The 26,120-nt window shown below is 47.6% G+C and overlaps 1 protein-coding gene across 3 annotated transcripts in view; it reads right to left on the bottom strand.

The window, feature by feature from the left end:
* Nucleotides 1-26,120, bottom strand: part of LOC146199502 (uncharacterized) — a 32,565-nt gene that overhangs the window by 5,051 nt on the left and 1,394 nt on the right. The window contains exons 2-5 of one of the 3 annotated variants that reach the window (XM_084592777.1): nucleotides 9,363-9,572; nucleotides 6,937-7,197; nucleotides 4,704-4,800; nucleotides 855-1,001 (exon numbers count right to left, since the gene is read on the bottom strand). In XM_084592777.1, the coding sequence (XP_084448903.1) occupies nucleotides 855-1,001; nucleotides 4,704-4,800; nucleotides 6,937-7,197; nucleotides 9,363-9,569 (712 nt within the window). In that variant the 5' untranslated portion in view covers nucleotides 9,570-9,572. Of the gene's footprint in view, nucleotides 1-854; nucleotides 1,002-4,703; nucleotides 4,801-6,936; nucleotides 7,198-9,362; nucleotides 9,585-26,120 lie in introns of all 3 variants that reach the window. The other 2 variants (XM_084592776.1, XM_084592778.1) reach the window with 2 other exon arrangements.

The following is a 26,120-nucleotide window of genomic DNA, read 5'->3' as shown; positions in this document are numbered from 1 at the left end:
CTCTTCGAACTACATGTCCTGCCCATGCCCATTTCTTCTTCTTAATTTCGGCTAGACTATCAGTAACTTGAGTTATTTCTCTGACCCACTCTGGACGAATAAATTTGTACAATAGAGCAAGAAAATAAGTTGCATGGATTATGTGCTAGTGACCACTAATAGGAAACGCGGAGCTAAGATGATTTCTTGACACTTATTGTGCTGTGATATGTAAAATGAGCCTGCATTTTGAGCAAACCTTATTGAAGAAGCCGAAAATGTTCTTTGGGAGCCAGATTGCAGAGTATATAAATTTGCTGTAGTGTCGAATTTTGTCGCACAAATTTCTGTGGTGGGCAGGATATCAAAACCAAAGGGGCAGTTAATAGTTATGAAGTGGTCTTGTACATCTGCTTATACAGCACTGGTCAAGTAATGTTTTGCTGAAAAGCTGTCATGCCAAAAAAGCAAACAAAAAAGAACGAACTCCGAGATCCAAAGTGGCTTGTTGGGCGAATTTGTTGGACATTATGTTAAAACAGCTGTAGAAACACAGACAGGTAGAATGAAAATTTCAGCGCAATGTGTGTTTGTCATTCTATCTGTCCGTGTTTCTAGCTCTGTTTTAACATAATGTCCGAGATCCAAATGAAAATCTTGAAGTTTACAAAGGATACGATTGCAAACATGATTTTGTGTTTGTTTTCTCATAGTTACACTGTTCTTCAAATCAGCAAGTTAGGGATAAAATAGTCACATAAATGCTTCAAGAGTTAACAGAAGTCTTATCTCAGCTATGGCCTTTATAACTTTAACTTATGTTTGGGAAGCAAGCCACTACAAGTTCATCTAAGATGAATGTGTTGGTGTAATACCTCTGTCTTGATGCGCTGATGTCGCGTCATGCAAAGCTCGGGTCCCAGCTGCGTCGTCCGCCGCGAGGGGCGTGGCCGAGCCTCCAAGCTCTGACGTCACATCATGCAACGCAGAGCTTCTGACTGCGTCACCACTTGTGCCGGGGTCTTGATTTACGGAAACATTAAAGTACGTCATGAATGCTGTATTAGGTATACAGTGTTGAATGATAAGAAATTTGTGGTACATGAGTCATGCTCTGTGTTTCAGTAATTAACATCGAGTCGCTGTTCTTTGTGAGTAACGTTACATTAATTGAAAGTAGAAGGTTTGTTTAGATTGCGCTGCAGTATGAATTTCCGGTCAGAGGTAAGAAACAAAACGCGAAGCAGGAGCAGACAGGTCAGGCGCTGGTCATATTTTCTCCTATCTGTCGTTTCTTTGTTTTCATTTTTCGAAAAATTGTTTATTTTTGTAACAATAAGTAGGCTTTTTGTCAGTGTCGTAATGTAAATTCGGTCTATTAAGCAGAGTGCAGATTTAAGGGGTGTTTTTGCAACACTTTGCATTTTATTAAATATGTAATTTCTTTTCTTTTACGACGCTTATCTGCAGGGCTCTGTTCCGCTGTTAAGATTAGCCAAACATTTTACCAGCTATACCAGCAACATGAGAGTGTCGGTTAAATATTCAGGGATTGTTATTCGTTATTGTGTGCATCAATAGTTTCTGCTCAGTGCCAACAATTTTGTCTTACGTAACTTTTATACTGCACTCATTTGTGTTCCTGTTTAGACAGCCCCTTCTTTGAATTTTTATGCAGAGATTCTTTTAAGAACTTGCTTTCCTGATGAAGCATGAATCCTGTTGTTTATTTATATTTTCTCACCTCATGGCGTGTTCTATCTAAAATGTTTGTTATTTATGAATACTTCCGGTCGACCAACTACATAACTATATGCTATAACAACGTAAAGATGACAAAATAGTTCTGTAACAAATAGGGATGCAAAAAGCTTTGAGTGGTGAGTATCTTGGGCCTGTCATCTTTTTGTTTACGATGTTATTGTATTTTATGCATAAATAATCTGAATATTTTTTTCATAATCTTCAACGCACGGCGTTACCTTTGAAAAGTGATAGAATGAAGTGACAGCTGTCTTGGTGGGAATATGCTATTATTTCACGTTCATTGGTGTCTATGAAACGGAATTAAAAACGTCAAAGTCCCTTAAGGACAGATACTCCAGGTCTGCTGCACGCATGTGTAGAGGCAGTAAGTTGTCATAAGTGAGCAACACATTTAATTGGTGCGCGACAGCAACTGATTCGAAACGCGAAATAAAAATGGTCACTGCGGTCTAATATTTCGCTCAGCACATGAAATATCTGTGATCACTCTCGCGTTGCTCTATAGCTTAAAATAGAGTTGAACTGGGCGCGACACTACTCATATTGCATGTTCAGCAGTGTAGTAAAGCAAGCTATTTGTAGTCGTCAGTAAAACACGCTTGCTGTATTTTGTTTGTTTTTTAATAGGTATATACGCAAAACGTCGCACTTCTCTAAAAATACAATAGTCATCTCGCTCTTCAGCAGGCTCTATTTACATGGATTAAAATAGCATACGATACATTTATTATCCGCAAAAGCTTTTCTTAGTAATCCAGGCAAATCAGCAGAGCTACAGCGCGCCCTCTCCTCTAGAGTATAGCTCCCTATTGCAGTTAAAAGTTTCCTCGTCAAGCTCACTGCGCTGCTAATACAGAGCCATCATTTAAGGCATATTTTTAGCACAACTTCGCATTTTAAAAGTTAAACAGTCAGGTGAAAGAGAATTTTTTCGATTAGATGAAATTGTGCAGGTACAGCCATTTAAAAAGATGCTTCTCGAGCAACGTGCTGCTCATCCGCTCTGCCTTCGTTTCATTTTGAAAAGATGTTGTCGAGAATAACAAAAATGCACATGTATTTGTTATGAGGAACATGAATACCGTAGGAGTAGCGCATTTTCCATTCGATTTATTAGCGGAGGCCTGATGAACTTATCAAGACAAGCAGGAGCAAGCTTTGACAGCAAATAAATTCCACTCACTATGACATACCAAAATGCGTGAATCCCTTTTTTAATCAAATAGCTCGCGTTTTTATTCAAACCTGAATACTCTGTAATAAGCAGATATCAAGAACATATGTGAAAAGGACAGCTAGTGAAACAATAATAAAGGCGGTTTGGAAACGTTTACGTTCTGTACCAAACGGAAGGCTAAGCAGTTATCTGAAATGTACTTCATAGCATGCTGCCATGGCTTTTCCATTTCTTACAGAACGAAATACACTTTTTTTCTTGAAATCGCAGTCAAAGCAAGTCTAAGCAAAATGAGAACTTTTCATATTTAGCGAGTTTATGCCCATCGTTTCCTTTGTAGCACCTTTCCTGTCCGTACTGCTACTTAAATATGTATCAGCAGGTGATGCTTTTGTATTTCCGCTTGATTTGTCTAAGTATTGTCTGCAGCCTTCCATGACCTAGAACTGAAGGTAACGTATAATCAAAAATATCTAAGGAGGGATTCCGTTCACGCGATCTTGTAGCTGTGGTTATCTCAAATAATTTCTCCATTTAATGACCTGAGGAGTGCTTTTTCTTTTTGTAAAAAAAAAAAAAAAGGAAAATCAAAGGAACATGTTCTTGACTGACTAAATTAAACAATACTGAACGAATGTTTTAAGTTTGATTACCTTCTGCTTGCATGACTGGGTAGTGATTTAATCAAAAGACGATATTTATTTTGGGCTCAACAAATAATTAAATGTAGCGCTGTTTTTGCAATTATATTACAAATCAATAGTACATAAAATACGTAACGTCGTCGTGGGTCATCCTGGAAAACAAACCAAACTTTAACATGGGGGGGGGGGGGGGGGGGGGGACAATTTCTCAGTGCACCGTTTATGCACATGTATTTCAAGTTTCCCATGTGCAAATCTCAAATCTTCGGCGTTGGTGATCACTGGTGAATCTCGAGGAGCTTAGCGGACATCACGCTGCGTGTAGAATTTGCCTGTAGAATTGATGCTTGCACCTTTATCTGCGCGAAGTCTGTCAATCATGTATACAGTTGTCAGAAATTTTTCTTCCTTCGCTACATAAGATTTTTTAGCTATCATTAATTTGTGGAGTGTCATGAAAAACAGACACGCACACACCTCGACACATCTCAGATTTATACTTTGCATGGTCGGCATGACGGTCGTGAGAGTGATAAGCATTTCATATGACCTGACATAAGGTTTGCCTGCGTTGCCGAATTTTACTAACGTCGTCTTATTTGTTTCCAGCAGTCATCTCCCGGCTACCCCCTAACGCAACCGAACTTAGACGACCGCAATAGATGTAAGCGCGCCTAAGCGGCACGGAACGAATAACGCTGTGCCAGAAGAATGTATAGATATGCCTTCGAGCGAATCGGTGCATTATGTTGGCGTTTTACTCGTGATAAATTGAGATTAAAAACAACCGCCATTTTCTCACATTTTGCCATTTGAAAAAGTAATCCGACCTGAATAATCTGAATAATGAATAATAATGAGTCTCAATAAAGAGTAATCTGAGTTTCGAAGTGAGCTTCGAAGTTTCACAAGCAGGCAAAGATAATACTTCGCTGAATTCACTCTGTCAAAGAGCACTGTTTTTGTGTAGAAATAACTTATTTGTGTATCACCACACCATTAAAAAAAAAAAAAATCTCACGTGTAGGCCCACTGTACTGAAAACAAAAATTTGAATACAAACAGTACTTCCGAGACCATATGTCCACTAAAGACAAGAAAAGAAGGACTTATTGAATGATGAATTCCGAGCTCACGTCCTGCGACCGATGGTGGTGCGGTAGTCTGCACCGTGCCCGCGTCGCCACTAGTGGTGGTGATGGGTGCGCAGTCCGGTGAGTCCCCCTTGTTCAACTGCAAAATGGATCACCGCGTCACTTTCTCATTGACAGGTCGGTATGGTCAACTACAATGACCTTTATCGGTATCCTAGTCCCTCCTGTGGTATTGAGAATGTAGAAGCTTAGTGAAATGTCCAGGGTTTGCTATTCACTCTTGGAAGTCAACACTTGCGACAGTTGCGAATCTCCGTAGCTCGCGAAGGGTCAGGACGAGATTTCTCCTCAGTTGTGAGAAACTTGCCACAACACTGATGATTTAAGCGCCTCATTGCAGGAGTTTAACAACGAATTCTCAGTATATTCCACGTTGGTTATAATATTGTAAAGGAAGTATTTTATTCAAATTTAAAAACACAATGCGTCAGAGCGCAGTACTATATGCACATTGAAAAACCTCTGTAGAAATCCTTTATGCGGGTAGATTTCTGCTTCTGTCGTAATTGCAGAACCGCATTTTTGAGGAGTTGATATGATAAAAATACGAGATTGAAGATGAGACCTTGTGACTTGCTTACATGTTCGACTGTTTATTTCGGTAATAGACAGTGACAGTGAGGGCTTTCAGCGCTAGCTCGGGCTGTGTATAGCAACCGATGCTTCGGCCTTTCTCTAACGCTGATAGACGCAAGTCGGGACTTATCGTCTAAGCGACACTTCTCAGATTGTTGAGTTTCGTTCATTCGCAGCAGGAACTATACGTGTCTGTATGTTTATGGGTACGATGCATTTATTTTCTCCTGTGTGTGAATTGATATTTGTCCGCCTATGTGGCCATAGTTTTCTTCCTTTAAAGGGTAGCTGCATCACTTTTCAACAATTCCACAATATTCAAGGATCCAAATCCATATAGGCTGCAGGTAACGCGTGCAAAATGTTTTGGCGCTAGCATTCAAACTAATGACGTAATCAACGACTAAATCTCGAGCTTTTCCTAAAAGCACTGAAAGTCTCTGGAGAAGCTCAGTGATGACTTCACGGACGTTAATATTTCTGATTTTCGTTGCCTTTGCCCTCATCCTGCGGGGCCTATATTCCGATGCCGACAAAGAATGTTTCTAGGGCTTTGCTTTCAGTAGCGTTGTTTTTACTTCTTCAAACAGAGCGTTTCTGGCCGGAAAATATACTGGTACCGTCAATGACGTCCTCATTTGTTCCCCAACCGTCGCTGTGCAATGCGGAGAAGCCTGATAGCCGTTGTGGTTTTAATTGATAATTGCGCCATTGCTTGAAATGTTAGCGCCAAGATAAAACTGCAAGCTATAATCATTCAGCCTGTTCGAAGTTCATCGAAATTTAAAATTGGTGCAGTTTCCTTTAGTAAAGTGCCTTCATGGTCCTAGCAGTCTTCAATGTCAGAAAAAGGGCTTTATTGTAGGCCCCGCTGTCTTTTTCCCGGCTTTCTAACCGTGGGTGATGGCTTACTGGCCACCGAGCGTCTTGTATTGACGTCGCAACAGCCGTTTGAGAGCTATATCGTTATTTTGAGAAGAGTAATGCTAACGCTGTTGCTATAGCAACGATCATAGAGCACGTGCAAACACTGCAGTGAGGTGAAAGTCCACAGCAAGCGTCAGACAGCGCTTTCTGGCGCTGACTGCAGGAACTTTGTGGACAATTTTGAAGACGGGCATCTGATTCGTTGCTTTCAACAAGCAAGTAGGACAGCCAAGGGGTACACACGAGCATTGTGCTGACAACGGCAAATAACCCAGTTCGACACGACAGTAGAGCAACATGATTGTAAGCGCAGTGGAGAAGTTTAGTTGAGGAATGCTTCTGTGACCGAGCACTAACTAAAAATACAAAGTAGATACCGCGGCCGCATTTACAGTGAGAAACGAAAAAAAGCGTAGGATATTGAGATTCAAAAGGTGGATGAAATTGTAACGTCCACACAGGCTACGATTCATGCAGTGCAGAGTGTTCCCTGAGCTACAGCAATTATGTAATGAGTTTACAGCCAGAAAAGATAGCTACCGCGCAAATGACAGATATTGACGCGCTAGCTTGTAGCGTCCGGTTTTTATAGTTAAGCCTTCAGCAATGACCCCCCTTTCATTGCTATATTAGCGCATTACAATTAGCGCAGCTAAACGTGGAAAACAACATTCGGGTAAGATCAAAACACTTATACGAACTGGAGGCCTACCAGTAGCTGGTCCCTTGTAAGCACGTCGTAATGCGCGAAGCCAGGTGCGTCGCGCATGGGTCGCCGCGAGTCGCAGGGCGAACGCTGCAGGAGGTCGCAGCTGCGGTTTCCGAAGGCAAATGCCTTGCAGCGAGGAGACTTGAGAAGGCACGCCGCCAGGCAATGCACGGGACTGGCGAGGCTAGAGAGCACCTCCAGGGGCTCCATGTCAGGCACGGCGCCTCGCCGCGACTTGCAGCTGGCGAAGCCGCTGTTACCATTCTGCGAGTGTTAGAAACGGCTGAGAGTTGTTTGAAGATCTTGACGTTTTTTTAGCATGTGGAGATGACATGGCTGCCTGCGCACTTCTGGAATCCCGGAAACCAGGCTGACAACCTTTTAGCCTGAGATTATTTAAACTGCGATCAGGTGGCCTTTAATCCGGGATTCACGAAAGAGCGCAAGCAGTCGTTCAGCGATCGGACGCAGGCCTACAGAGCTTCGCGCCAGCTCTATCCCCCCCCCCCCCCCCTACCGCCACTTAGACAATAAAAGTGCAACACTATGGTTCGGACTGCAAACACACACTCTTTCCTTACCATTGACCATATCTCACTACCATCCCTCCTTCTCCACTCCTGCCTGTGCACTACTAACATGTATACCCATTATGTATACCCATTTGCCTCTTCTCTCCACATACTATCCCTCTGCCCAGCACCTCGCGCGGCCTAGGGTACGTACTTAAATACCTGAGAGAACTGGCACGCCTTGCTCTCGAAGAACCTGGCAGTGCAGACCATAACCACCGGCCAGGCTGCCAGGGTTATAACTTATGAGCCTTAGGGATATAAACACTTGAATTGCAGTGGGGTCGTGCGGGTACAGAAGGCATAAGCGCCCTGAATCCTTCTGCCTATCCGTAGCAAAGAACTTTACAGGAATGACAAGAAGCGCTTATGCGTTGAAAAAGTACTAATATTGTCATGTGGTGAGGACAAGGCCGATGACAATAAATGAAGACTCTGGGAGTGAACCAAAGAAACTCTTTGTTGAGCTGACTTGCGCCCGCAAAAGAACTAAGCAATCGGCGGCGGCGATAGCAAATCGTGCTCGGCGGTCGTTGAACAAAGAATGCCTATGGCGCACGTCAACGCTCAATTCATTCAAAAGCCGCAAACGGTGACCAGCATGACCTGGAACACTGTAGAAACACACGCAAGTGGCTGGAATCTTCGAGATACATCTCCAGGCATTATGCGCGACAAAGAAGATGATAAAGTGCCGTATCGCGACAGCGAGCATGAACACGTAATGAAACGATCCGCGCGCTTCAATTCCAATAATAAGGCCGTGAGTCAGCGGCTGTCGAAAAATAATAAAGATTTGAATAGTTCGCAGCAATATAACTCAATTTATTAGCACGTTTCCGCGGATTAGATTAAGAAGTTCGCAGGGGTTAAGTGGATGCCGCTAGCACAGGACCGGGTTAATTGGAGACATATGGGAGAGGCCTTTGCCCTGCAGTGGGTGTAGTCCGACTGATGATGATGATGATGATAGTAACACAACTTTTGCGTAGGAGATCAAGAATGTACTGTGTAGACACCTATTACATCAAAATAAGCTAGTATAGTATTTTATATTCTCTTTGAGAACATTGCGTTGGTGCTAGAACAGTAACATGGGAGAAAAATAGGGGAGAAGGAGTTATTTTGCTAAGATGTTCTGCTTTTCTAGAAAGTTTGGTGTGGTTTACAGAATTCAACGACCCAAAACGGCTCAAGCTTGAGGGAGGCCGTAATGGAAGGATCAGGAAATTTTGGCCATCTGGCGTTCTTTAACGAGCCCTATATAACATGGCGCTGCTGTACATGGGCACTTTACTCTTGAGCTCCAGCGGGCTTGAACCCGCGTCCTTCGGTTCAGCAGTCGAGCGCTATAACTGTGTTGTTCTGTGTTAGGGCTCATACGCTGGCCACGACCAGACTGTTATGAGAAACCGCAGTCAAGCGCTTTACCGTCACGCGCTCGCACCCGGCATAGGCGGGAAGTCATTTTGCTCTCTGTGCGTATTGTGCATATCTCGCCTGCCGCGCTCGATGCGCCGCCGTCTCGCATTCCCACGGCTCAGTCCGGGAACAGTGCTCGAGTAAAGTGTTCGTGTTTGCACCAGCGTGCGTCTTCTTCAGTACATAACAATAACCACTGAGCCCCACGGCGGAGCAAAAGCTTTGGCGCAATTAGCTAAAAGACTTTAGTGTTACCTTAAATGAAAGGTGACGAAGAGTTAAACGTTTTGTTTTGAAATGAGAAACTATTTCCAGGAAGGTCTTAGAATAACCTAGGAACCGGCTTTCTTTCAGTTACATTGATATTAGGTCTGATATATAAGCTCCAGGACCGATAACGTTAGGTACGCATACGCTAGGCACCAGATCACTTACAGCTGGCCGGCGGGGACTTCTCGTGGTGGTGACGCGGCCCACCGTCGGTGTTGGTTTCTTGCTGGAGCTGGCGACTATTGACGCGCTGCCGCTACTGGTGAGGAATATGGCCGTCGTCTTGTCCTCTCCCGAACCGAGCAGTGCGCCCGAGGGACAGGAGGCAGCTGCGAGGAGCAGCCACCTGAGCAGAACCTGGTATCCGCGCATGTCCTGCACGTTGTCCTGTAGAGTGTATAAGCAAGTTCACATAAACAAAGCACTAGTGATGCTCTAAAGGATCTCTAGCGTGACGAGTTTAACCAATATATAGAGTGCAAACATGAAAAAACAACAATGGGGAGATACTTCTGTTTGCAAACTAGAGGGCTCAATATTGTCACTTGCTTTAAACCGCTGAAATCGTTAAAACAGCTCAGTAGGTTTTGGGAGTTTACTCATATTTCCGGTGTTTTGTATCGAAGTTTGCTGACCTAGCATATCCACTTACTCGCTTTCTACAAAAATATGTTTCTTTCAAGTAGACTGCCGATTGTGACTACTACACCACTTTGCCCATCAGCTCCACCAGAACTTCACACTGAAGCCAGCGCAGTCGGAGTTGGTGCAGTGCTAATACAGCGCCACAATGACAATGGATATATCGTTGCATATTCAAGAGCGTTAACGGCGTTAACACAGTACCTGAGAACGAATGCTTAGCTGTTGCTTTTGGTGTGGAACGGTTTTGGTCATATCTTTATGGATGTGCATTTAAAATTGTGCCGCACTATCATTCCTTATGTTGGCTTGTAATCTTTCGTGACCCCTGTGGACGCCTCGCGCGGTGGGCTTTGCGCATCCAAGAATTCAAATTTACTGTGTCTTTTAAGAGTGGTCGTAAGCACGGTGATGCTGACTGCCTGTCACGGTTGCCACTTGAAAATACTGATTGCGACAATGAGCTCTTGGATGAATATATAGCTGCTATTTCTCCGGGACCGAGCTTCCCCATTGCTGGTGAATTCAAGATTGCACAACAAAACGACTAGGAGTTGGCACCGCTTTTTGATGCAGCAAATTCCCGGAACCCTGCGACCTCATTCTACATTTTTGACAGTCTACTATATAAGAACTACTCGTCAGTAGATGCACGGTTTCTTCTGGTAGTTCCTACAAATCTTTGGTGTCAGGTTCCTTGGGTAATGCACGACGATGCGACGGCTGGCCATTTAGGATTTTCCAGGACATTACACAGGACTAGGGGACGTTTTTATTGGCCGAAGATGCGTCAAACTACTCAACGTTATGTGGCCAGCTGCTTCCAATGCCTGTGTTTCAAGCATCCAACCTGTAATTACGAGGTTTATTTAAACGTAGGATGTTAGGATGCACTACATGTTAGCGCACCAAGAACGGACAGGCTCAGCTTCTCCCTCTTCTGCCTTTCCCGCCACACCTTATCTTCCTTCAATATAGGACCGCGGGAAGTGTGTGTGACACTGCCTTCTTCGCAGACGATGCCCGCCGGGCGAGTCAAGTTTTGTCACGTTGATAGCAGTGCTTCATGCGGCCCACGTGAACTACTTGAGGGAACTATAAATCAATCAGGCAGCGGAGGTGGCTCAGCTACAGAGCCAGTAGCAGGCCCGTGCATTTTCTTTTCCTTCTTCCTACAGCCACAACAACAACAACGAAACGACAGCCTACAGTCCGTTTTTTCTTCTTTACGCCCTACTTCCACGAAGTACTTACGGGCTTACTACTGGCTCTGTAGCTGAGCCACCTCCGCTGCCTCGTGCAGACAGAATAGAAAATAGAGAAGAAAGGAAAAAGAAGAGGGAAAGAAAGAAGCGCGCCGCAACCAAAGCAGTCGTCCACCACCGAAAAAGTGGCGGGTGCAATGACGGCCTACAACAGATAACATTCGGTGGCTGGCTAGCCCCCGCCGCAAGCGGCGTTGACCTACCGTCCCAGCTCCGTATGGCCACGAACTGCCACCCTTCCGACTGTCCTCCTCCTGTCGTTTCGGGCATAGCAGTGTTAAATGCGTATGTTATAAACAGGAGAACTTCATCCCAGTTTTTGTGGCGCGAGTCGGCATACATTGCGAGCATATTGCTAAGCGTGCGATTGGGGCGTTCGGTAAGACCGTTTGTGGGTGGTAAGGAGTTGAATGGCGAAAATGACATGAGCAGAGGCGAATAAGTTCTTCTACAACTGCTGCCGTAAACTGCCGCCTACGGTCACTTGTTAACGCACGAGGATGTCCATGTCAAAAAATGATGGACCGTAAGAAAGGCCGAGATAATATTAAGGCGAAAGCCTTTAAGCTCCCATCGTTGTCAGTATAGGAGCTGTCGGCAGAGGCTGTCGGCAGAGAATGTCCTTGTTTCAGGAGCGAGAGTTAAAACTAAATCAATAAACCTTGTCTCCACCGGGAATCGAACCTACAGCCGAGCGCTTTACCAACTGCGCCACGCCGCGGATCGTGAAACACTCTTCATAATTCCCCTTGTCTGAGATGGTGGACGATGGCTGTTGCGGCGCGCGTCTGACAGTCCTCCTTGAGAGTGAGCTGACGCGGTTCACCTCTGCTCCGTGTTTTTCGAATTGTGTATGCGGATTTTAGACCCAATACGGCCTGAACCCACTCGAAACGGTCAGTGAAGGTGTTCGGCACCTGTTTGCAACAATTTTATTTTCGGCTCGCTGTTCGATTCGAAGCTTTCAAGGACTAGCGTTTCTGACGGGCTAAGCCTAATCGACGCCCTCAGGGCCCACCACGACCACGGCTGCTCCCGGGCCACAGCCGAGCGGCGCTGCCGCCACAGCGCATCCGGAAGATGTGACCTTCAAAATTTTACGCCCGGTGACCTTCACTCCGTGCCAATCACCGACTACGACCCCACAGTCAAGCCAAGTTACAAGGCGATCAGATTATCCGCCATTACCGGCGGGTCACGAGCAGATGGATGCTGCGCCATACTACGTATCCAGCCGAACCCTGACTCCGACACCACAAACGCCACAGGTTACACCGACTACAACATCACAGTCAAGCCAAGTTACGAGAAGTTGCGATTACCCGCTCTTACCGGCGGGGCATGAACAGATGGACGCGGCGCTGTACTTCGCATCCAGCCGAACGCTGCCTCCGACGCCACAAACGCCACAAGCTACAGGGAGCGTTGATTACCCGCTATTGCCGACGGTACACGAGGAAATGGATGCCGCAGCTCTGACTGTCTCTGCAAGCCCTCCTGCTCAGGTTAAGACAGCTACAGGATGCAGCATGACTTCAACCTATCGCAAGCGTCAAGTGTCCCCGCAACCTCTTCACACAGAACGGGTGAGTCGTCCTCATTTCACTGTTCTGATCAGGCCACTTAACAAAGTGCATCTCACAAACATCCCGAAACAGGCTATTACCAACGCAATAGAGCAAAGTGCTCCGTCTCAGTATTTTTCGGATATGGCCATTCTCCGCTTTGATTCTGCTGCTAACTGCATCCGCATAACTGTCAGGGACGCTGAGCATTTCAAGAAGCTGTGTACTTACATTGACCCGTTTAATCGCGCGAACGCGGGATTCTGTCCAAGCGTTCGATGTGGACACGTCCCCACTGAAGCAGCCTGCGGTTGGCAGCACGCGAGGTGTGATCAGAATTAGAGAAGGCCTCACGATGGACTATATCGTGGCACATCTGCGCTGCGAGACAGCTGAAATCACAGACATACGCATGCTCGGCAAGACAAATTTGCTACTTCTGACCTTCGCACCAGACGCATTACCTTCTCGGCTAGTATTCGACTACGAGATTACACGAATCCGTGAATACCGCCCGCGCCCAGTCGCATGTTATAACTGTCACCGCATCGGCCATGTAGCCAAATACTGCTCGTTTTCCGCCGTTTGTCGGGATTGCGGTGAGAACCCGCACCCTGAGGACCCCGGCTGAAAGCAGTTTCCTCATTGCGTAGCCTGCGGCGCTTCCACGCATATCGCCCTGAGTGCCCAGTGCCCGGCTCGAGCTTATGCAAAGCCTGTCGACAAATCGGCACCTGAGGAGTCGGATGATCCGAATACGCATCAGGTGACATCCTCACATACTGTCTCCAAACATGTATCATATGCTGAAAAGACCTCTTCTCCAGGTTTAGCCGAGGTCATTGGGAGCCTCAAAGCAGAAATATCTGAACTACGCCACGAAAATCAGCGTCTCCGGGAGATGATAACTAAGGACAAGATAACAATGGACACCCGAACTCGTTCCCAGACTCCGCAACGCAGCCTTGGCCGCTCACGGAAGGGCCGCAAAAGCCGTTCGCCTACCCGCCGGCCGCAACCGGTCACAGCGTCTGATTCCGCCTATACCCACATGCTCGGGCTAATCCGACAGGAACGCGCCCAAGAGACACAGAAACTGGAAGAAACTCTGCGAAAGGAAGTTAATGCAACTCTTAGTGCTGCCCTCACTTCCATGCAGAGCCATCTGCAGACTATGTTTGAGGAGTTCCAACGTACCACACTCAGAGACGATAGTAAGCGCCGTAAATCTGTGCCCCTTTCATGAGTACTTATGGCTCATGGGATTCAATGGAACTGCAGAAGCTTCAATCGAACGGTCCTACCCTTCGTACATTTGTGCCTCAGCGCCGTCCTCTTTTCATACTCCTTCAAGAAACGCGCGGTCCTTGTAAAATTCCTGGTTACTGCACTTACCAGACACCTACTATCCAACATAAAAACGGCCGTTCAGAGGGACAGGCGGCCGTCTTAATCCGAAACGATTGTCCTTCCACTCAGATCTCGCTTCAGTCCCTTTGCTCTTCCACTCGTGAGATTGTTGCAGTAAAAACCTTCCCCCCTGGCCAAAAACCTTTCGTCGTAGCATCGGCCTATTTCCAGCCAGGTAACGTCATGGCAGAACCCTGTACCTGGCTCCCTGACCTTGAAAATGCAGCACACCCTTATCCTATTCTTATTGGCGGAGGTTTCAACGCACATCACGCTGCCTGGAGCTCATCTCAGCCTAATCAACGTGGTAAACACCTATATGACGCCCTTGATCAAACTCTTCTTACCCTGTGCAACGAACCTAACGCGCCGACCCGTATCGGTCTCCATTCCTCTCAAGCAGACACTACACTGGACCTTACATTCTCATCACCGCGTCTTCTTCGGCGCTGGGAAGTCCTTTCTAATTCTTGGGGTAGTGATCACTTGCCCATCTTGCTCACTCTCAATCCTAAATGTCTTCGCGTTCGGACAACACGTTCGTTTTTCAACTGGGACAAGTTTCGTGCTAATACTACGACCCCCTTCTCGGATATTGACTCCTTCCTGTCTGTACTCCGAGATGCCCGCACTCAAGCTCTCGAATATATCCTCTGTGACGATTCCAGAGTTGACATGGATGCTCACCTGGCTAACCTTTGGCGTCGCGCAGATCACTTCACGCAACGTTTTCGGACACGCGGAAAAGGTCACAAAGATATCGTGCTTCTTCGACGACAATTCAAGCTTATCCGGGCATACCAGCTTCACCTGCAAAGTGAGGCTTGGCACTCTACATGCGACCGTCTTGGACAAGTACCGGGCCTATCACAACTTTGGCGCATCTTTCGTGGCCTAAATGGAAAGCACGCGGGGCACCACCTCTCGCCGATCTCCTTCTCAATGGCAACCCGGCTGATGTTGAAGATGAAGTTATACGCACCTTTTTCCCACACGCCAGCCTAACGCCTCCACCAGCAGTTTCCATTTTCCCAGTCGGAAACCCTGATCCAGACCTGGATCGCCCATTCTCAAAGGGAGAACTGCAAGCAGCCCTCGGAAGAGGCCGAGCTCGCGCCGCACCCGGGCATGACCGAGTCAGTTGGCAGGAGATTCGCAATCTCGACTCGGCATCCCAGGATGCCTTTCTCGACATCATTAATTCTTACTGGGAGACCGGAACGGTACCGGATAACCTCAAGCTTTCTCTTATTCTTCTATCCCTAAACCTGGCAAAAACCCTCGACTTCCTAGTAATTTGCGTCCAATTGCACTGATTTCACATCTCTGTAAACTCATCGAGCGCCTGCTGCATACCCGGATTAGTCACTACATTGAATACGTCAGTCCTGGATTTCATCCAGCTCAAGCCGGCTTCCGCCCTAACCTCGGAACGCATGACTGCATTTGGCTTTTGCGAAGAGTTCTGAATAGAGCTCATCGTAAAACGCTTCCTATCTCCTGGCTGTCGATATACACAAAGCTTTTGACAATGTTCGCCATGAGGTTATCCTGGAGGAACTCGCCAAACGCTTTCCTAGTACTCGTGCCCAAATCTGGATCCGCAGTTTTTTGACATCTAGACCCATTTTGCTACATGACAAAGCTCCGGGATGGGTGCCCAAAACCTATTACTTGGATAGGGGTGTACCTCAGGGATCCATTCTCGGACCCATATTGTTCAACTTGGCCATGACACGCGTCGCCGAGAATCTGGAAATCAGCACAAGCGCAAGATTCGCTATATATGCCGATGATATTACCATCTGGACTGAGGCAGCGGATTACGTAGACAAATATTCTATGGAGACTGAACTTCAGGCGGCCCTTCTTTGTCTTGAAGATACACTAACCAAAATTGGCCTCGAACTCGCACCACATAAAACAGAATTGATTAGTATCGACGGAAAACATAAAACCAACCCCAGTATGCAGATCCATCTTCACATCGGAGGCAACACCATCGCCTACTCAAATGGGCAAATCCGCATTCTTGGCCTGCCCATATCAAGCTGCAACAGCCCCCAGAAATGGGTTCATCAGTTACACCTTTGGCCAGCACTGCTACATACTATTCGTCGCCTGTCCAACCGGCACGGCGGTGCGCGGCAGCATGCCTGCCGTGCGATGGCCAGAGCAGCGGCGGTCGGAAAAATCCTCTATGGCACACCCGTCCTCCAACTGTCTAAGACTGACTTCGCTAAGGTCGAACGCCTTCATCGCGCAACACTACGCACTATTACCGGACTACCTATGCACACTCCTATAGTCGAACTTGAGCGTTTGACCGCTCTTCCACCGCTCACTACCATCGTTACCGAGTCACAGACGCGTCATCGAATACGTCTAGAGAACACTGTCCAGGGGCGTCGCCTGCTGGCCTGGGATGAACAGCGTAATGACAAAACACCAGCCCTATATGCATCACTTCCCCCTTGGGAGATGCCAGTAGTCACACGCGTCCATCGCCGACGTATAAACCGCAATTTTGTCATTCCCCGGGAGCTCCTCGCTGCCCATCACCGACAAGAGCGAATCCCTGATATGACTGACATATACACCGACGCATCGATTACAAGCGAATTCGCTTCTATGGCCTGAGTATGCGATGACAACCCTTCCCTTTCAGGCGCTTATGCCTGCCATCTACCTCAAGGTACCCCTCTTCACGCTGAACTCCTCGCGATTTGGAGAGCCTTTTCAGGAGTGCCTTGCACCGGAACTGGGTCAATACGTATTCTTACTGATTCCTTTGAAGCTTACAAGGAAATCGCTACTCCGGGTTCACAAGATGCAACAGCTACGGCTATACAGCGCCTCCTTAAACGCCACCAACTCGCGACCAGAACTGTCGCTATTCACTGGACCCCAGGTCACTCGGACGAATCAGGGGGCAATGCGGCGGCACACGCCGCGGCTACCTTGGCAGGTGGGATGTCCACATTTACTTCCCCACCCCCCTTGCTTCATCCTTATTCGACCTTGGGCGGGCAACTCACCCCTTCTCTTGCCCTTATGCACTATACTCGGACCAGTCTTCGTAGCCTCAGGCAGCATCACATGCAGGTGGCCACACCAGACCCACCTTTTACGAAAAGAACCCACCTCACCCGAAGTCAAGAAGTATTTTTGAATAAGCTCATCGCCCATGCGGCTTACACGCCACGTATTATGGCCCGCTGGCGTCAGTATACGGAGAAAATGATTACGTGCCCCCACTGTACGACTCTAACCTGCGGCGGCATATCTCATTTACTTTGGGATTGTCCTGCTTTTTCTACTGGACGCCCCGAGATCGAACCCTACCGCCTGAACTACCGTTCCCTTCTAGAAACTGATGCTAACACACAGATGATATTTGCCAAGTATGGCTCGCTTAGTGGCCTGGTTAGAGCAATGTGATTCGAGTTACGACCTAAACAACGAAGATTATGTCTTCTCCCCTTTATCCCCATCCATGGCCATGAGCCTTCCCATTCAATAAAGGGCATTCAATCAATCCCCTTGTCTACCGTGAGGATGATAGCGGGATTCCGCGAGTGACAGATACTGCGCCTTTCCTTTCCTGTAAACGATTTATAGAACGCCGGTGAACTTTGATGCGTTTAATGAAATGCTGGTTGTGTTCGACAAGAGGCGCGCTATATACCGTCACGACAGATCATGACGCCACCAGGCGATTCATGCATCGACCATTATAAATTGGGACGCAGACTGGTACCCCCGCCAAATTGTTAGCCTAAATAATATAGAAACTGTCGCGTGGAAGCGGCTAAAAACTATACCTTCATGAGCCCGGTCTGGGCGTTTCACGCGCTACCAGACCTTAGGGGCAATGATCACTGTGGGAAGAGAGGGACCCTCGGCCACATTATTTGGGAGTGCATGCCCATAATCCCGAGGGATAGTACAAAAATTGGAGGACGCTTAAGCTTCGCCTTTAAGAATGGAACGCGATAGCGTTATCGCGCCCCGTTCGCACCGTCTACTCATTTGCTTGTCGCGCTTTTTGCTATACTCATTTTTATATATTAATCTTTCCGGGACTTAGAAGCGCTGCCAGCCACCTTGCTGAAACGCGCGGGCCTCATGTGTCAGTCGTAGTTCGTCGGCAACATTGTTGCGGCGCGATGAAGATCTCGGAGGCCATGCCCTGTCTCTTATTCCGTGCGCCACACGCATGATGGCGCTACGTGCACGCCAAGCGAAGAGGAAGTACAGCGGAAAAGTAGTTTGCCACTCGCTTAACTGCGTGTTCTGTAATCATGTAATTTATATGCTCATAATTATTATTACACGTCACAATGCACTTCTCTAAAGGACATTTCTGAGACAACACCGCAATCAATAGACGTGCCTTTGTCCATTTGAAACCGTCTAGCTGGCGTGGCGGAGTGATTAGCGTGCTCGTCTCGCACCCCGGAGGCCCATCGTTTTTATTTATTAATGCTTCTGGGATTTTTCGCTCACGGCCAACGCCGGACGACGCGGGACGGCGGCCGCCGACGACGACACCGACTTTTCTACGACACGGGGCCCTTAACGCTACCGCGTTAAAATATGACAAGTAGAGAAGCCTGGGAAACCCTGCTGCGAAACGCGGACCCTGCGATCCAGCGACGCACCATCCATCTGGTGGAAGAGGCCATAACAAGCCAAGGGCTACCTGCCAGCCTCTAATCTGCGAGCGCATGACTCTCCCTCTTCCCCGGGATGCGTGCTGGGGGCGGTGAAGAGGATGCCCTTTTTCGGTGGAAATAAAAGATGTCCAACCAATGCATATACGAAGCTGACCCCGCCGGGCGTTCGATCCAGGCGTCCGATCCAGGCGTCCGTGCGGCGTCTTTTATTTGGCGCTTTCGCGAACTCCGCACCACACAGCAAACAGAAGCAGACCCAGATGTCTTGTAGGCGTTAGTACAGCAGGCATCAGTGGCGTTTGAAATTGATTTATATGATAGAAAACGCGCAGTATCTGTCACAATTCTCCGCGGACACATGTACCACGCCGTAAAGAAGGGTGGAAGGTGGGAGTGAAAGAAGAGAGGGGGATAGAGGTACCGTAGCGGAGGGCTATGGTCCACCGCGCTATAATAGCTTTCGCCTCATCGCACTTGGCAATGGAGACAGGTGACGGAGGGTGGCTGCTCCTGGCCCTGATGGGGCTAAGACAGGTAGGTCCCCGACAGGTATTCAGGTAGTCTGCCACCAAATTTTTATCTGTTGTAGGCCATCATTGCACGCTCCACCGTTTCGGTGGTAGACGACGGCTGTTGCGGCGCGCGTCTTTCTCTCCCTCTTCTTTCTTTATTTCCTCTTCGGTCCGCACGAGGCAGTGGAGGTGGCTCAGCTACAGAGCCAGTAGCAGGCATGTGCATTTTCTTTTCCTTCTTCCTACAACCGCACTATTCTTAAAAATGAAGACCTTGAAGCACGAATGCAACAAATCATGCAGCAGATGATGCAGGATATGATGCGGTAAATCTAATCTTAAATGCAGCAGATGCAAGCACAATTTCAAGGGCGGATCTCAGAAATCAAAAGTGCTTTTCGAAAACTAAGACATAACGAAAACATTGGGGAAAGAGCGTACAAGCGTCCAGCGTTAGCGGCGTTCACTGTCGAACAAGGCAACAGCAGTAACACGTAAACATGACCAAGACGCGTTAGCAAGAACAAGAATACTTAGAAACTTGGTTGTTGTTGTTGTGGCTATAGGAAGAAGGAAAAGACAATGCACGGCCCTGCTACTGGCTCTGTAACTGAGCCAGCTCCGCTTCCTCGTGCGGACAGAGTAGAGAAGAAAGAAAAAGAAGGAGAGAAAGATGCGCGCCGCAACAGAAGTCGTCCACCACGGGTGCAATGACGGCCTACAACAGATAAAATTTGGTGGCTGGCTAGCCCCCGCCGCAAACGGCGTTGACCTACAATCCCAGTCCCGTAGGGCCAGGAACAGCCACCCTTCACCACCTCCCCATTACAAATTTGGTAATGGTACTGCAGAGGCTACTGCAAAAAGCAGGGCCTCATAATAAGCACACAGCTTAACCCCCCCCCCCCCCCCCCCCCCTCGATGTGATTGCGCTCCAGGAGACTGGAACCAAGCTCACTTTACAGGGGTACGATGTTTACGAGAGTCAAAACGGAGGTACAGCAGCCGTCCAAGTCAGCAAAGCCATCACCGCCATCAGGCACGATACCATTGCCGACACAGACATCGAGCACGCGCTTGTCGAACGTGTGCAGCCCACCAAGACAAAGAAAAGCCACGACGACAAAGACGAAAAAGTTTCGATGATCACAACCCCTCACGATACCAAGGAACCTATCGCGGAGCCGAAAAGGAGAGGCTCGACCACCCCGTAACTGTGGAAGAAGTTTACGCTGCCGTAAGGAATACGACCAGAAACACGGCAGCAGGAGCGGACAGAATCTACAACGCCCTTATCCGCAACCCGAGTGGCGACCTCATACAAGGGCTTGTAAGCTTTCTAAACAAACACTGGGAGGCGGAGATGGTTCCCGAAGACCGGAAACACGCCGTAATTATGATCCCTAAACCTGGCAAAAAGCTCCGCATTTAGAATCTCAAGCCCATTTCGCTCACGTCGTACCTTGGCAAGCGTTACGAGCGGGTGGCGATGCTCAGACTGCAAAATTACATGGAAAATAATGACTGTGTACCCCATACCATGTTCGGCTTCAGAGCAAAACTCTCGACGCAGGACGTGCTCCTCCAAATACAAGAAGATGTGCTCCGAAATGTACCCCGAACGGGTGAAAATGTCATAATGGCCCTCGACATCAAGGGAGCACTCGATAACGTTAATCCTGAAGCGATCCTTACAGGCATAGACAACATGGACTGCGGACGCAAAATCCACGGGTACGTCAAAGCCTTCCTGTCAGATAAAACTGCCAGCATCGGCATGGGAGACCTTCGATCAAACAAAACTCACGCGCCAAATAAGGGAACACCCCAGGGGTCAGTCATCTCACCTATCCTCTTCAATATAGCTATGATAGGTCTAGCACAAAAACTAGAGATCGAAGGCATCAGGCAGATGATGCATGCAGATGTATGCAGACGATGTGTATGCAGACGACATAACAGTGTGGACGAACGCCGGTTCCCTCGGGGAGAAGGAAGAAAAACTACAGGTAGTGGCCTCTTATGTACAGAAATATCTCGGAGAAAGAGGGCTCGCATGCTCGACCGAGAAATCGGAACTGATCCGAGTGTGGAGAGGCAAACAAAACCGGACCGTTCCAACCAGTCAGGATTTGAAACTCAACATCTGACTGGAAGGAAGGTCCATCCCGGAAAAGGCAACAATAAGAATATTGGGTATTTGGGTTCAATCCAATCAATGCAGTACTCACACTTTTATCCTGCTTAAAGCAACAATGCTACAAGTAATACGCATGATCACCCGCATCACCAACAGGCGGCATGGCATGCACGAAGAGGACACACTAAAACTACTCAGAAACCTGGCAGTGAGCTGAATTATGTGCAACCTACCCTACCAGTGCTCAATATGAGCGAAATACAACAAATGGATGACCTAGCTGCTACGCAAAGCGTATAAGACAGCGCTTCGACTACCACGCAACACGTCGAAAGAAAAACTCATGGCTCTTGGATTGCGAAGCACCTTCGAAGCGCCACTCTATAGGCGCAGTTTCAGTCGCAAAAACTCTGGCTGCTGCAGACAACGACTGGAAGAGCGCTCTTACAGAAACTCAGACACCGCGAGCGGATGCGAGAAATGGCGAAGACGGAAACGATCCCCGACGAACTTCATAATAAGTGCCTCAAGGTAGCTCCAATCTCAATCTCAAGAAACATGGACCCCAACCTTCACCGAGGCGGAAGAGAAGGGGCCGAATTCATTGAGAAAACATACGCTCCTCTAGGCACGACCGTGTAGGCAGACGCGTCCTCGAGAGGAGGAGACATCAAGATTGCAGTGGTCGATTAGTCTCTACGCGAAGTGACCAGCGCGTTTATACGACACTGCACGGTAGCAGAGGCCGAGGATGTAACCGTTGCTCTAGTGGTGGAGGGCTATAGAACAGGGCGGTCGCTAACGATACTCACGGACTCTCAAACAGCCTATCGAAATTACATGTATGGTGGGATAGGTCGTCCCGCGCTCCGTATACTCCTCGAAGCTAGCGACAAAATTAAAAACCACGAAGAAAACAGGACCACACACAAAATTATGTGGGTACCGGGGCACATGGGGGTGGCAGGGAACCAAGAGGCTGACAGGATAGCTCGAGCATACACTACTTTCCGAGCATCCAACGAGACCACGGAACATTTGCCAGCACCCAGGGTATACTCGGCCGTACTAGAAAACTCGTTCTCGCAACAGAGAGGAAGCTGTCATTTGGAGACAACTATAGACAGGTTCATACCCAAACCTACACATATTAAAGGTATATTGAATAAAAAAATTGCCGCCGAGATTTCTTTCGCAGATGGTAGGTATTACATTGAGAGTGACCAAAACGACACACTTTATGAAAAGAAATGAACGGAAAATAAGTATTTTAATGAATATTTCTTAAATCGCCGCACCTAGCGGCCTCCTGTGAAAGCTCTGACAAAACCGGATATCATGCACTCTTACCTGCTTCCCTCATGCCCCCTTCGTGAGCGATCGCACCCGCTGATTTTTCCATTCTTGCGTGGCTTTCAGGATTCACAAAGCGCGTGGACGGACCTGTTCTCCGATACTGCGTCACTCAACCAGATCAGGTGCGGGGGCGGTGGCGGCGGGGCCGCGGAGGCCATGACGTACGTACGTTGCTTAGAGTAAATGTGACGTCACATACGCTAGCTGATGTGGCCGCACGAAATGGTTGGTTTCCGACCAGGCTTGGGCACGCAGGACGTGATGCGCCGAATAACACACGACATAATAGACTCACGATCTAGGGACCCCAAAGTGCTCTTGGGACTAAACTTCACGAAAGCCTTCGACAGCGTCAGACATGGGGCGATTCTCAGCGGTATCCAGGAGATCGGAGTGGAATCCAGAACTTATAAATACATAAGAGACTTCTTAACAGATAGAACAGCCTGCATTAAATTCCAAGACATTGAGTCTCTCACACTGCAGCTAGGAAGCAGGGGCACACCGCAGGGATTGGTTCTCTTCCCATTCCTCTTCAGCGTGGCGATGAGGGGTCTCCCAAAAGCGCTGAGCAAGATCGAGGGGCTCAACTTTAGCATGTACGCGGACGACATCAATCTCTAGGTAAACCAGAGGAGTGATGCGAGCATAGAGAGACGACTGCAGGCAGCGGCAGACACAGTAGTGGACTACGCGGCTAGTAGGGGGCTTTCGTGCTCACCGCAGAAATCACAACTACTAGTCTACAACCCAAAATCGTTGAGGTGCAAGCAAATCGGAGAATTCATTATCAAAGTGGAAGGAATGTCCGTACCAAAGGTTGACCAAATACGAATCCTAGGGCTATACATTCAAGAGAACGGATACAACGACGGGGTACTAAAGAAACTAGAAGGCTACGCCACGCAAGTTCTCATATTCAGGAGAATAACATTGAAGGACCGATGCTTAAAAGAAAGGAGCTTGATCAGACTTATGCAGGCATATGTCATAAGCCGCATAAGCTACTCTACCCCACATTTAAACCTTAGACAGACACATAGACACACATACACACAGACACACAGACACATAGACATACATACACACATACACATACACATACACATACACGCACACGCACACAGTCAGGAGCGCGTTGCTTCCGACCCGGCGGCAGCTGAGAAAACGTCACAAATACAGCCATCCGTTCAAAACTAACCCGAATTATGGCTCTGTACGTAATCGAGTCTTAAGAATGCAATTGTAGTGCTTTCTCAATATTGTTGGATATTTGTTCAGTATACCTTTGAACAAAATGCACCGTACCATATACGCGGACAGGTGTGCGTGGTGCGACAAAAAACCGACACTATATCACATCACATGGGCCTTTCAAAGCATAGAAGTTGTCCCCAAAATTTGAAACACGAGTGCGGAGCAATGGGAGACTCTACTGTCCAGCGACCGCTGCGAAGACCAGCAAGGTGTGGTACAGCGAGCTCAACGGGCGACAGTGGCCAGCAGAGCCCTGGACTGAGGGCAACCGACAATTGGGTAGAAGTGTATGAGGCCGACGGAGAAGTTTCCTGGGGATGCAACAAGGAGACACCCCTGAAGTCACCCCAAAAACCGCCCAAAAATGACAGCGCTAAGTAAAGTGTTTCCTCCATTCCTTGCTTTTTTGCTTCCTTTGTGGCGCAAAGTGCCCTCTAGAATTTTTAATTTTTACACGTAGTGTTACTATGCTGGCTCAGGCCACTCGACGCAATGGCGTGTACAAACGCAGTGTAAGTATCTATTGAAAACGCTCCAGAAATGCGTAGCAGAAAGCGAAACCAAGGTGTAACTAATGACATATGCGTAACGTGGTGTTGCTTGTCTTTTCTGTGTCTTAACTTTACCTAACATTCTCTACCGGCTGCAGTGCGCGGTGTTGCTTTGTTCACATGGAAGCGCCGCCTCATGCGATCTGCATAAGCTTTCAACCGAATGCAGACAACAAGTAAACACGTAAAACACGTAACGGGAAAGGGAAAGGGGTGGCCTCAATTAGTTGCGCTGATGGGACTGATCCGTTCCTCTATATAGGACAACAATAAGTCCGCCTCGTGCGGTAGAGCCCATTATGGCCCCCTTTTTTATCAATAGTTTTGGTTCATAGCCCTTTTTCTCAAGCATTTCGCTCCAGAAGAGCCGAGCACCAGGCCGGGGGAAATCTTGTACCCATTGGACACCGGTGGTACCTGGCGGCACCGGGGATCGAATCTGGTACCTCCCAAAAACGAGGCGGATTATCTACCACAAGGCCACCGTCTCGGTCTTAAGCCGAATTGTGCACAAGAACAGAATTGTGCTGGAAAGTAACACTCGAAAGAAGAAATAAAAACATTAATTTTATTTCTAGTCAATTTAGACATTGTTTTGCTTCAGCTTTCAGTTCTGTTTATGGCCTAAGGTCTTGCTTGTTGCTGAGTTTCCTGTGCTGATGATGGTATTATTGCATTTGGAGCAGGAGGGGTTAGCCTCGGCCACAGCGCCGCCTGTGTTTACCTTGGTTTAAACATTATCGTGAGCTACTCGAGTGCAGTAGTGTGCGCTTATTAGGTTATTAAAGAACTGACTGTTGGGATTATCCAGAATCGGGGATCCGTGTTTTGTCCCATTGGAGCCCTTTTCCACTGCTCGAACTGTGTTCAGAAGTGGCTTCTGTCCTGACTTGAAAGACGAATGTGAATGTTTTGTCTTTCCTATTGTGTTTAATTGCGAGCGATAACGTTTAAATGCAAAGAATAGTGAGGTATGCATACTGTCAACCACTGTGGCTGTATCGCGCGGAAAGTCTTTTCACTAAACTATGAACATGCAATGCACAGTAACCGCACGTACTTTGCTAAGAACAACAAATGAAAGGAAAGATATGGGATAGTTGCCACCACAGCCGGAATCGAACCCGCGCCTTATAAGTCACCTTTCACCCCCCCCACACACACACGCGCGCACACACGCACACACACGCACACACGCACACACACGCACACACGCACACACACACACACACACACACACACACACACACACACACACACACACACACACACACACACACACACACACACACGCACACGCACACGCACACGCACACACACACACACACACACACACACACACACACACACACACACACACACACACACACACACACACACACACACACACACACACACACACACACACACACACACACATTTCGAATAGAACAAAATCTATATATATATATCTATATATATAATCTATATATATATATATATATATATATATATATATATATATATATATATATATATATATATATATATATATATATATATATAT

The sequence above is a fragment of the Amblyomma maculatum genome, chromosome 2 (genome assembly GCF_055883805.1).
Source record: "Amblyomma maculatum isolate TAMU_Amacu chromosome 2, ASM5588380v1, whole genome shotgun sequence".
Lineage (NCBI taxonomy): Eukaryota > Metazoa > Arthropoda > Arachnida > Ixodida > Ixodidae > Amblyomma > Amblyomma maculatum.
The sequence above is the reverse complement of the archived record's forward strand: the minus strand, read 5'-3'. Positions and strand labels throughout refer to the sequence as shown.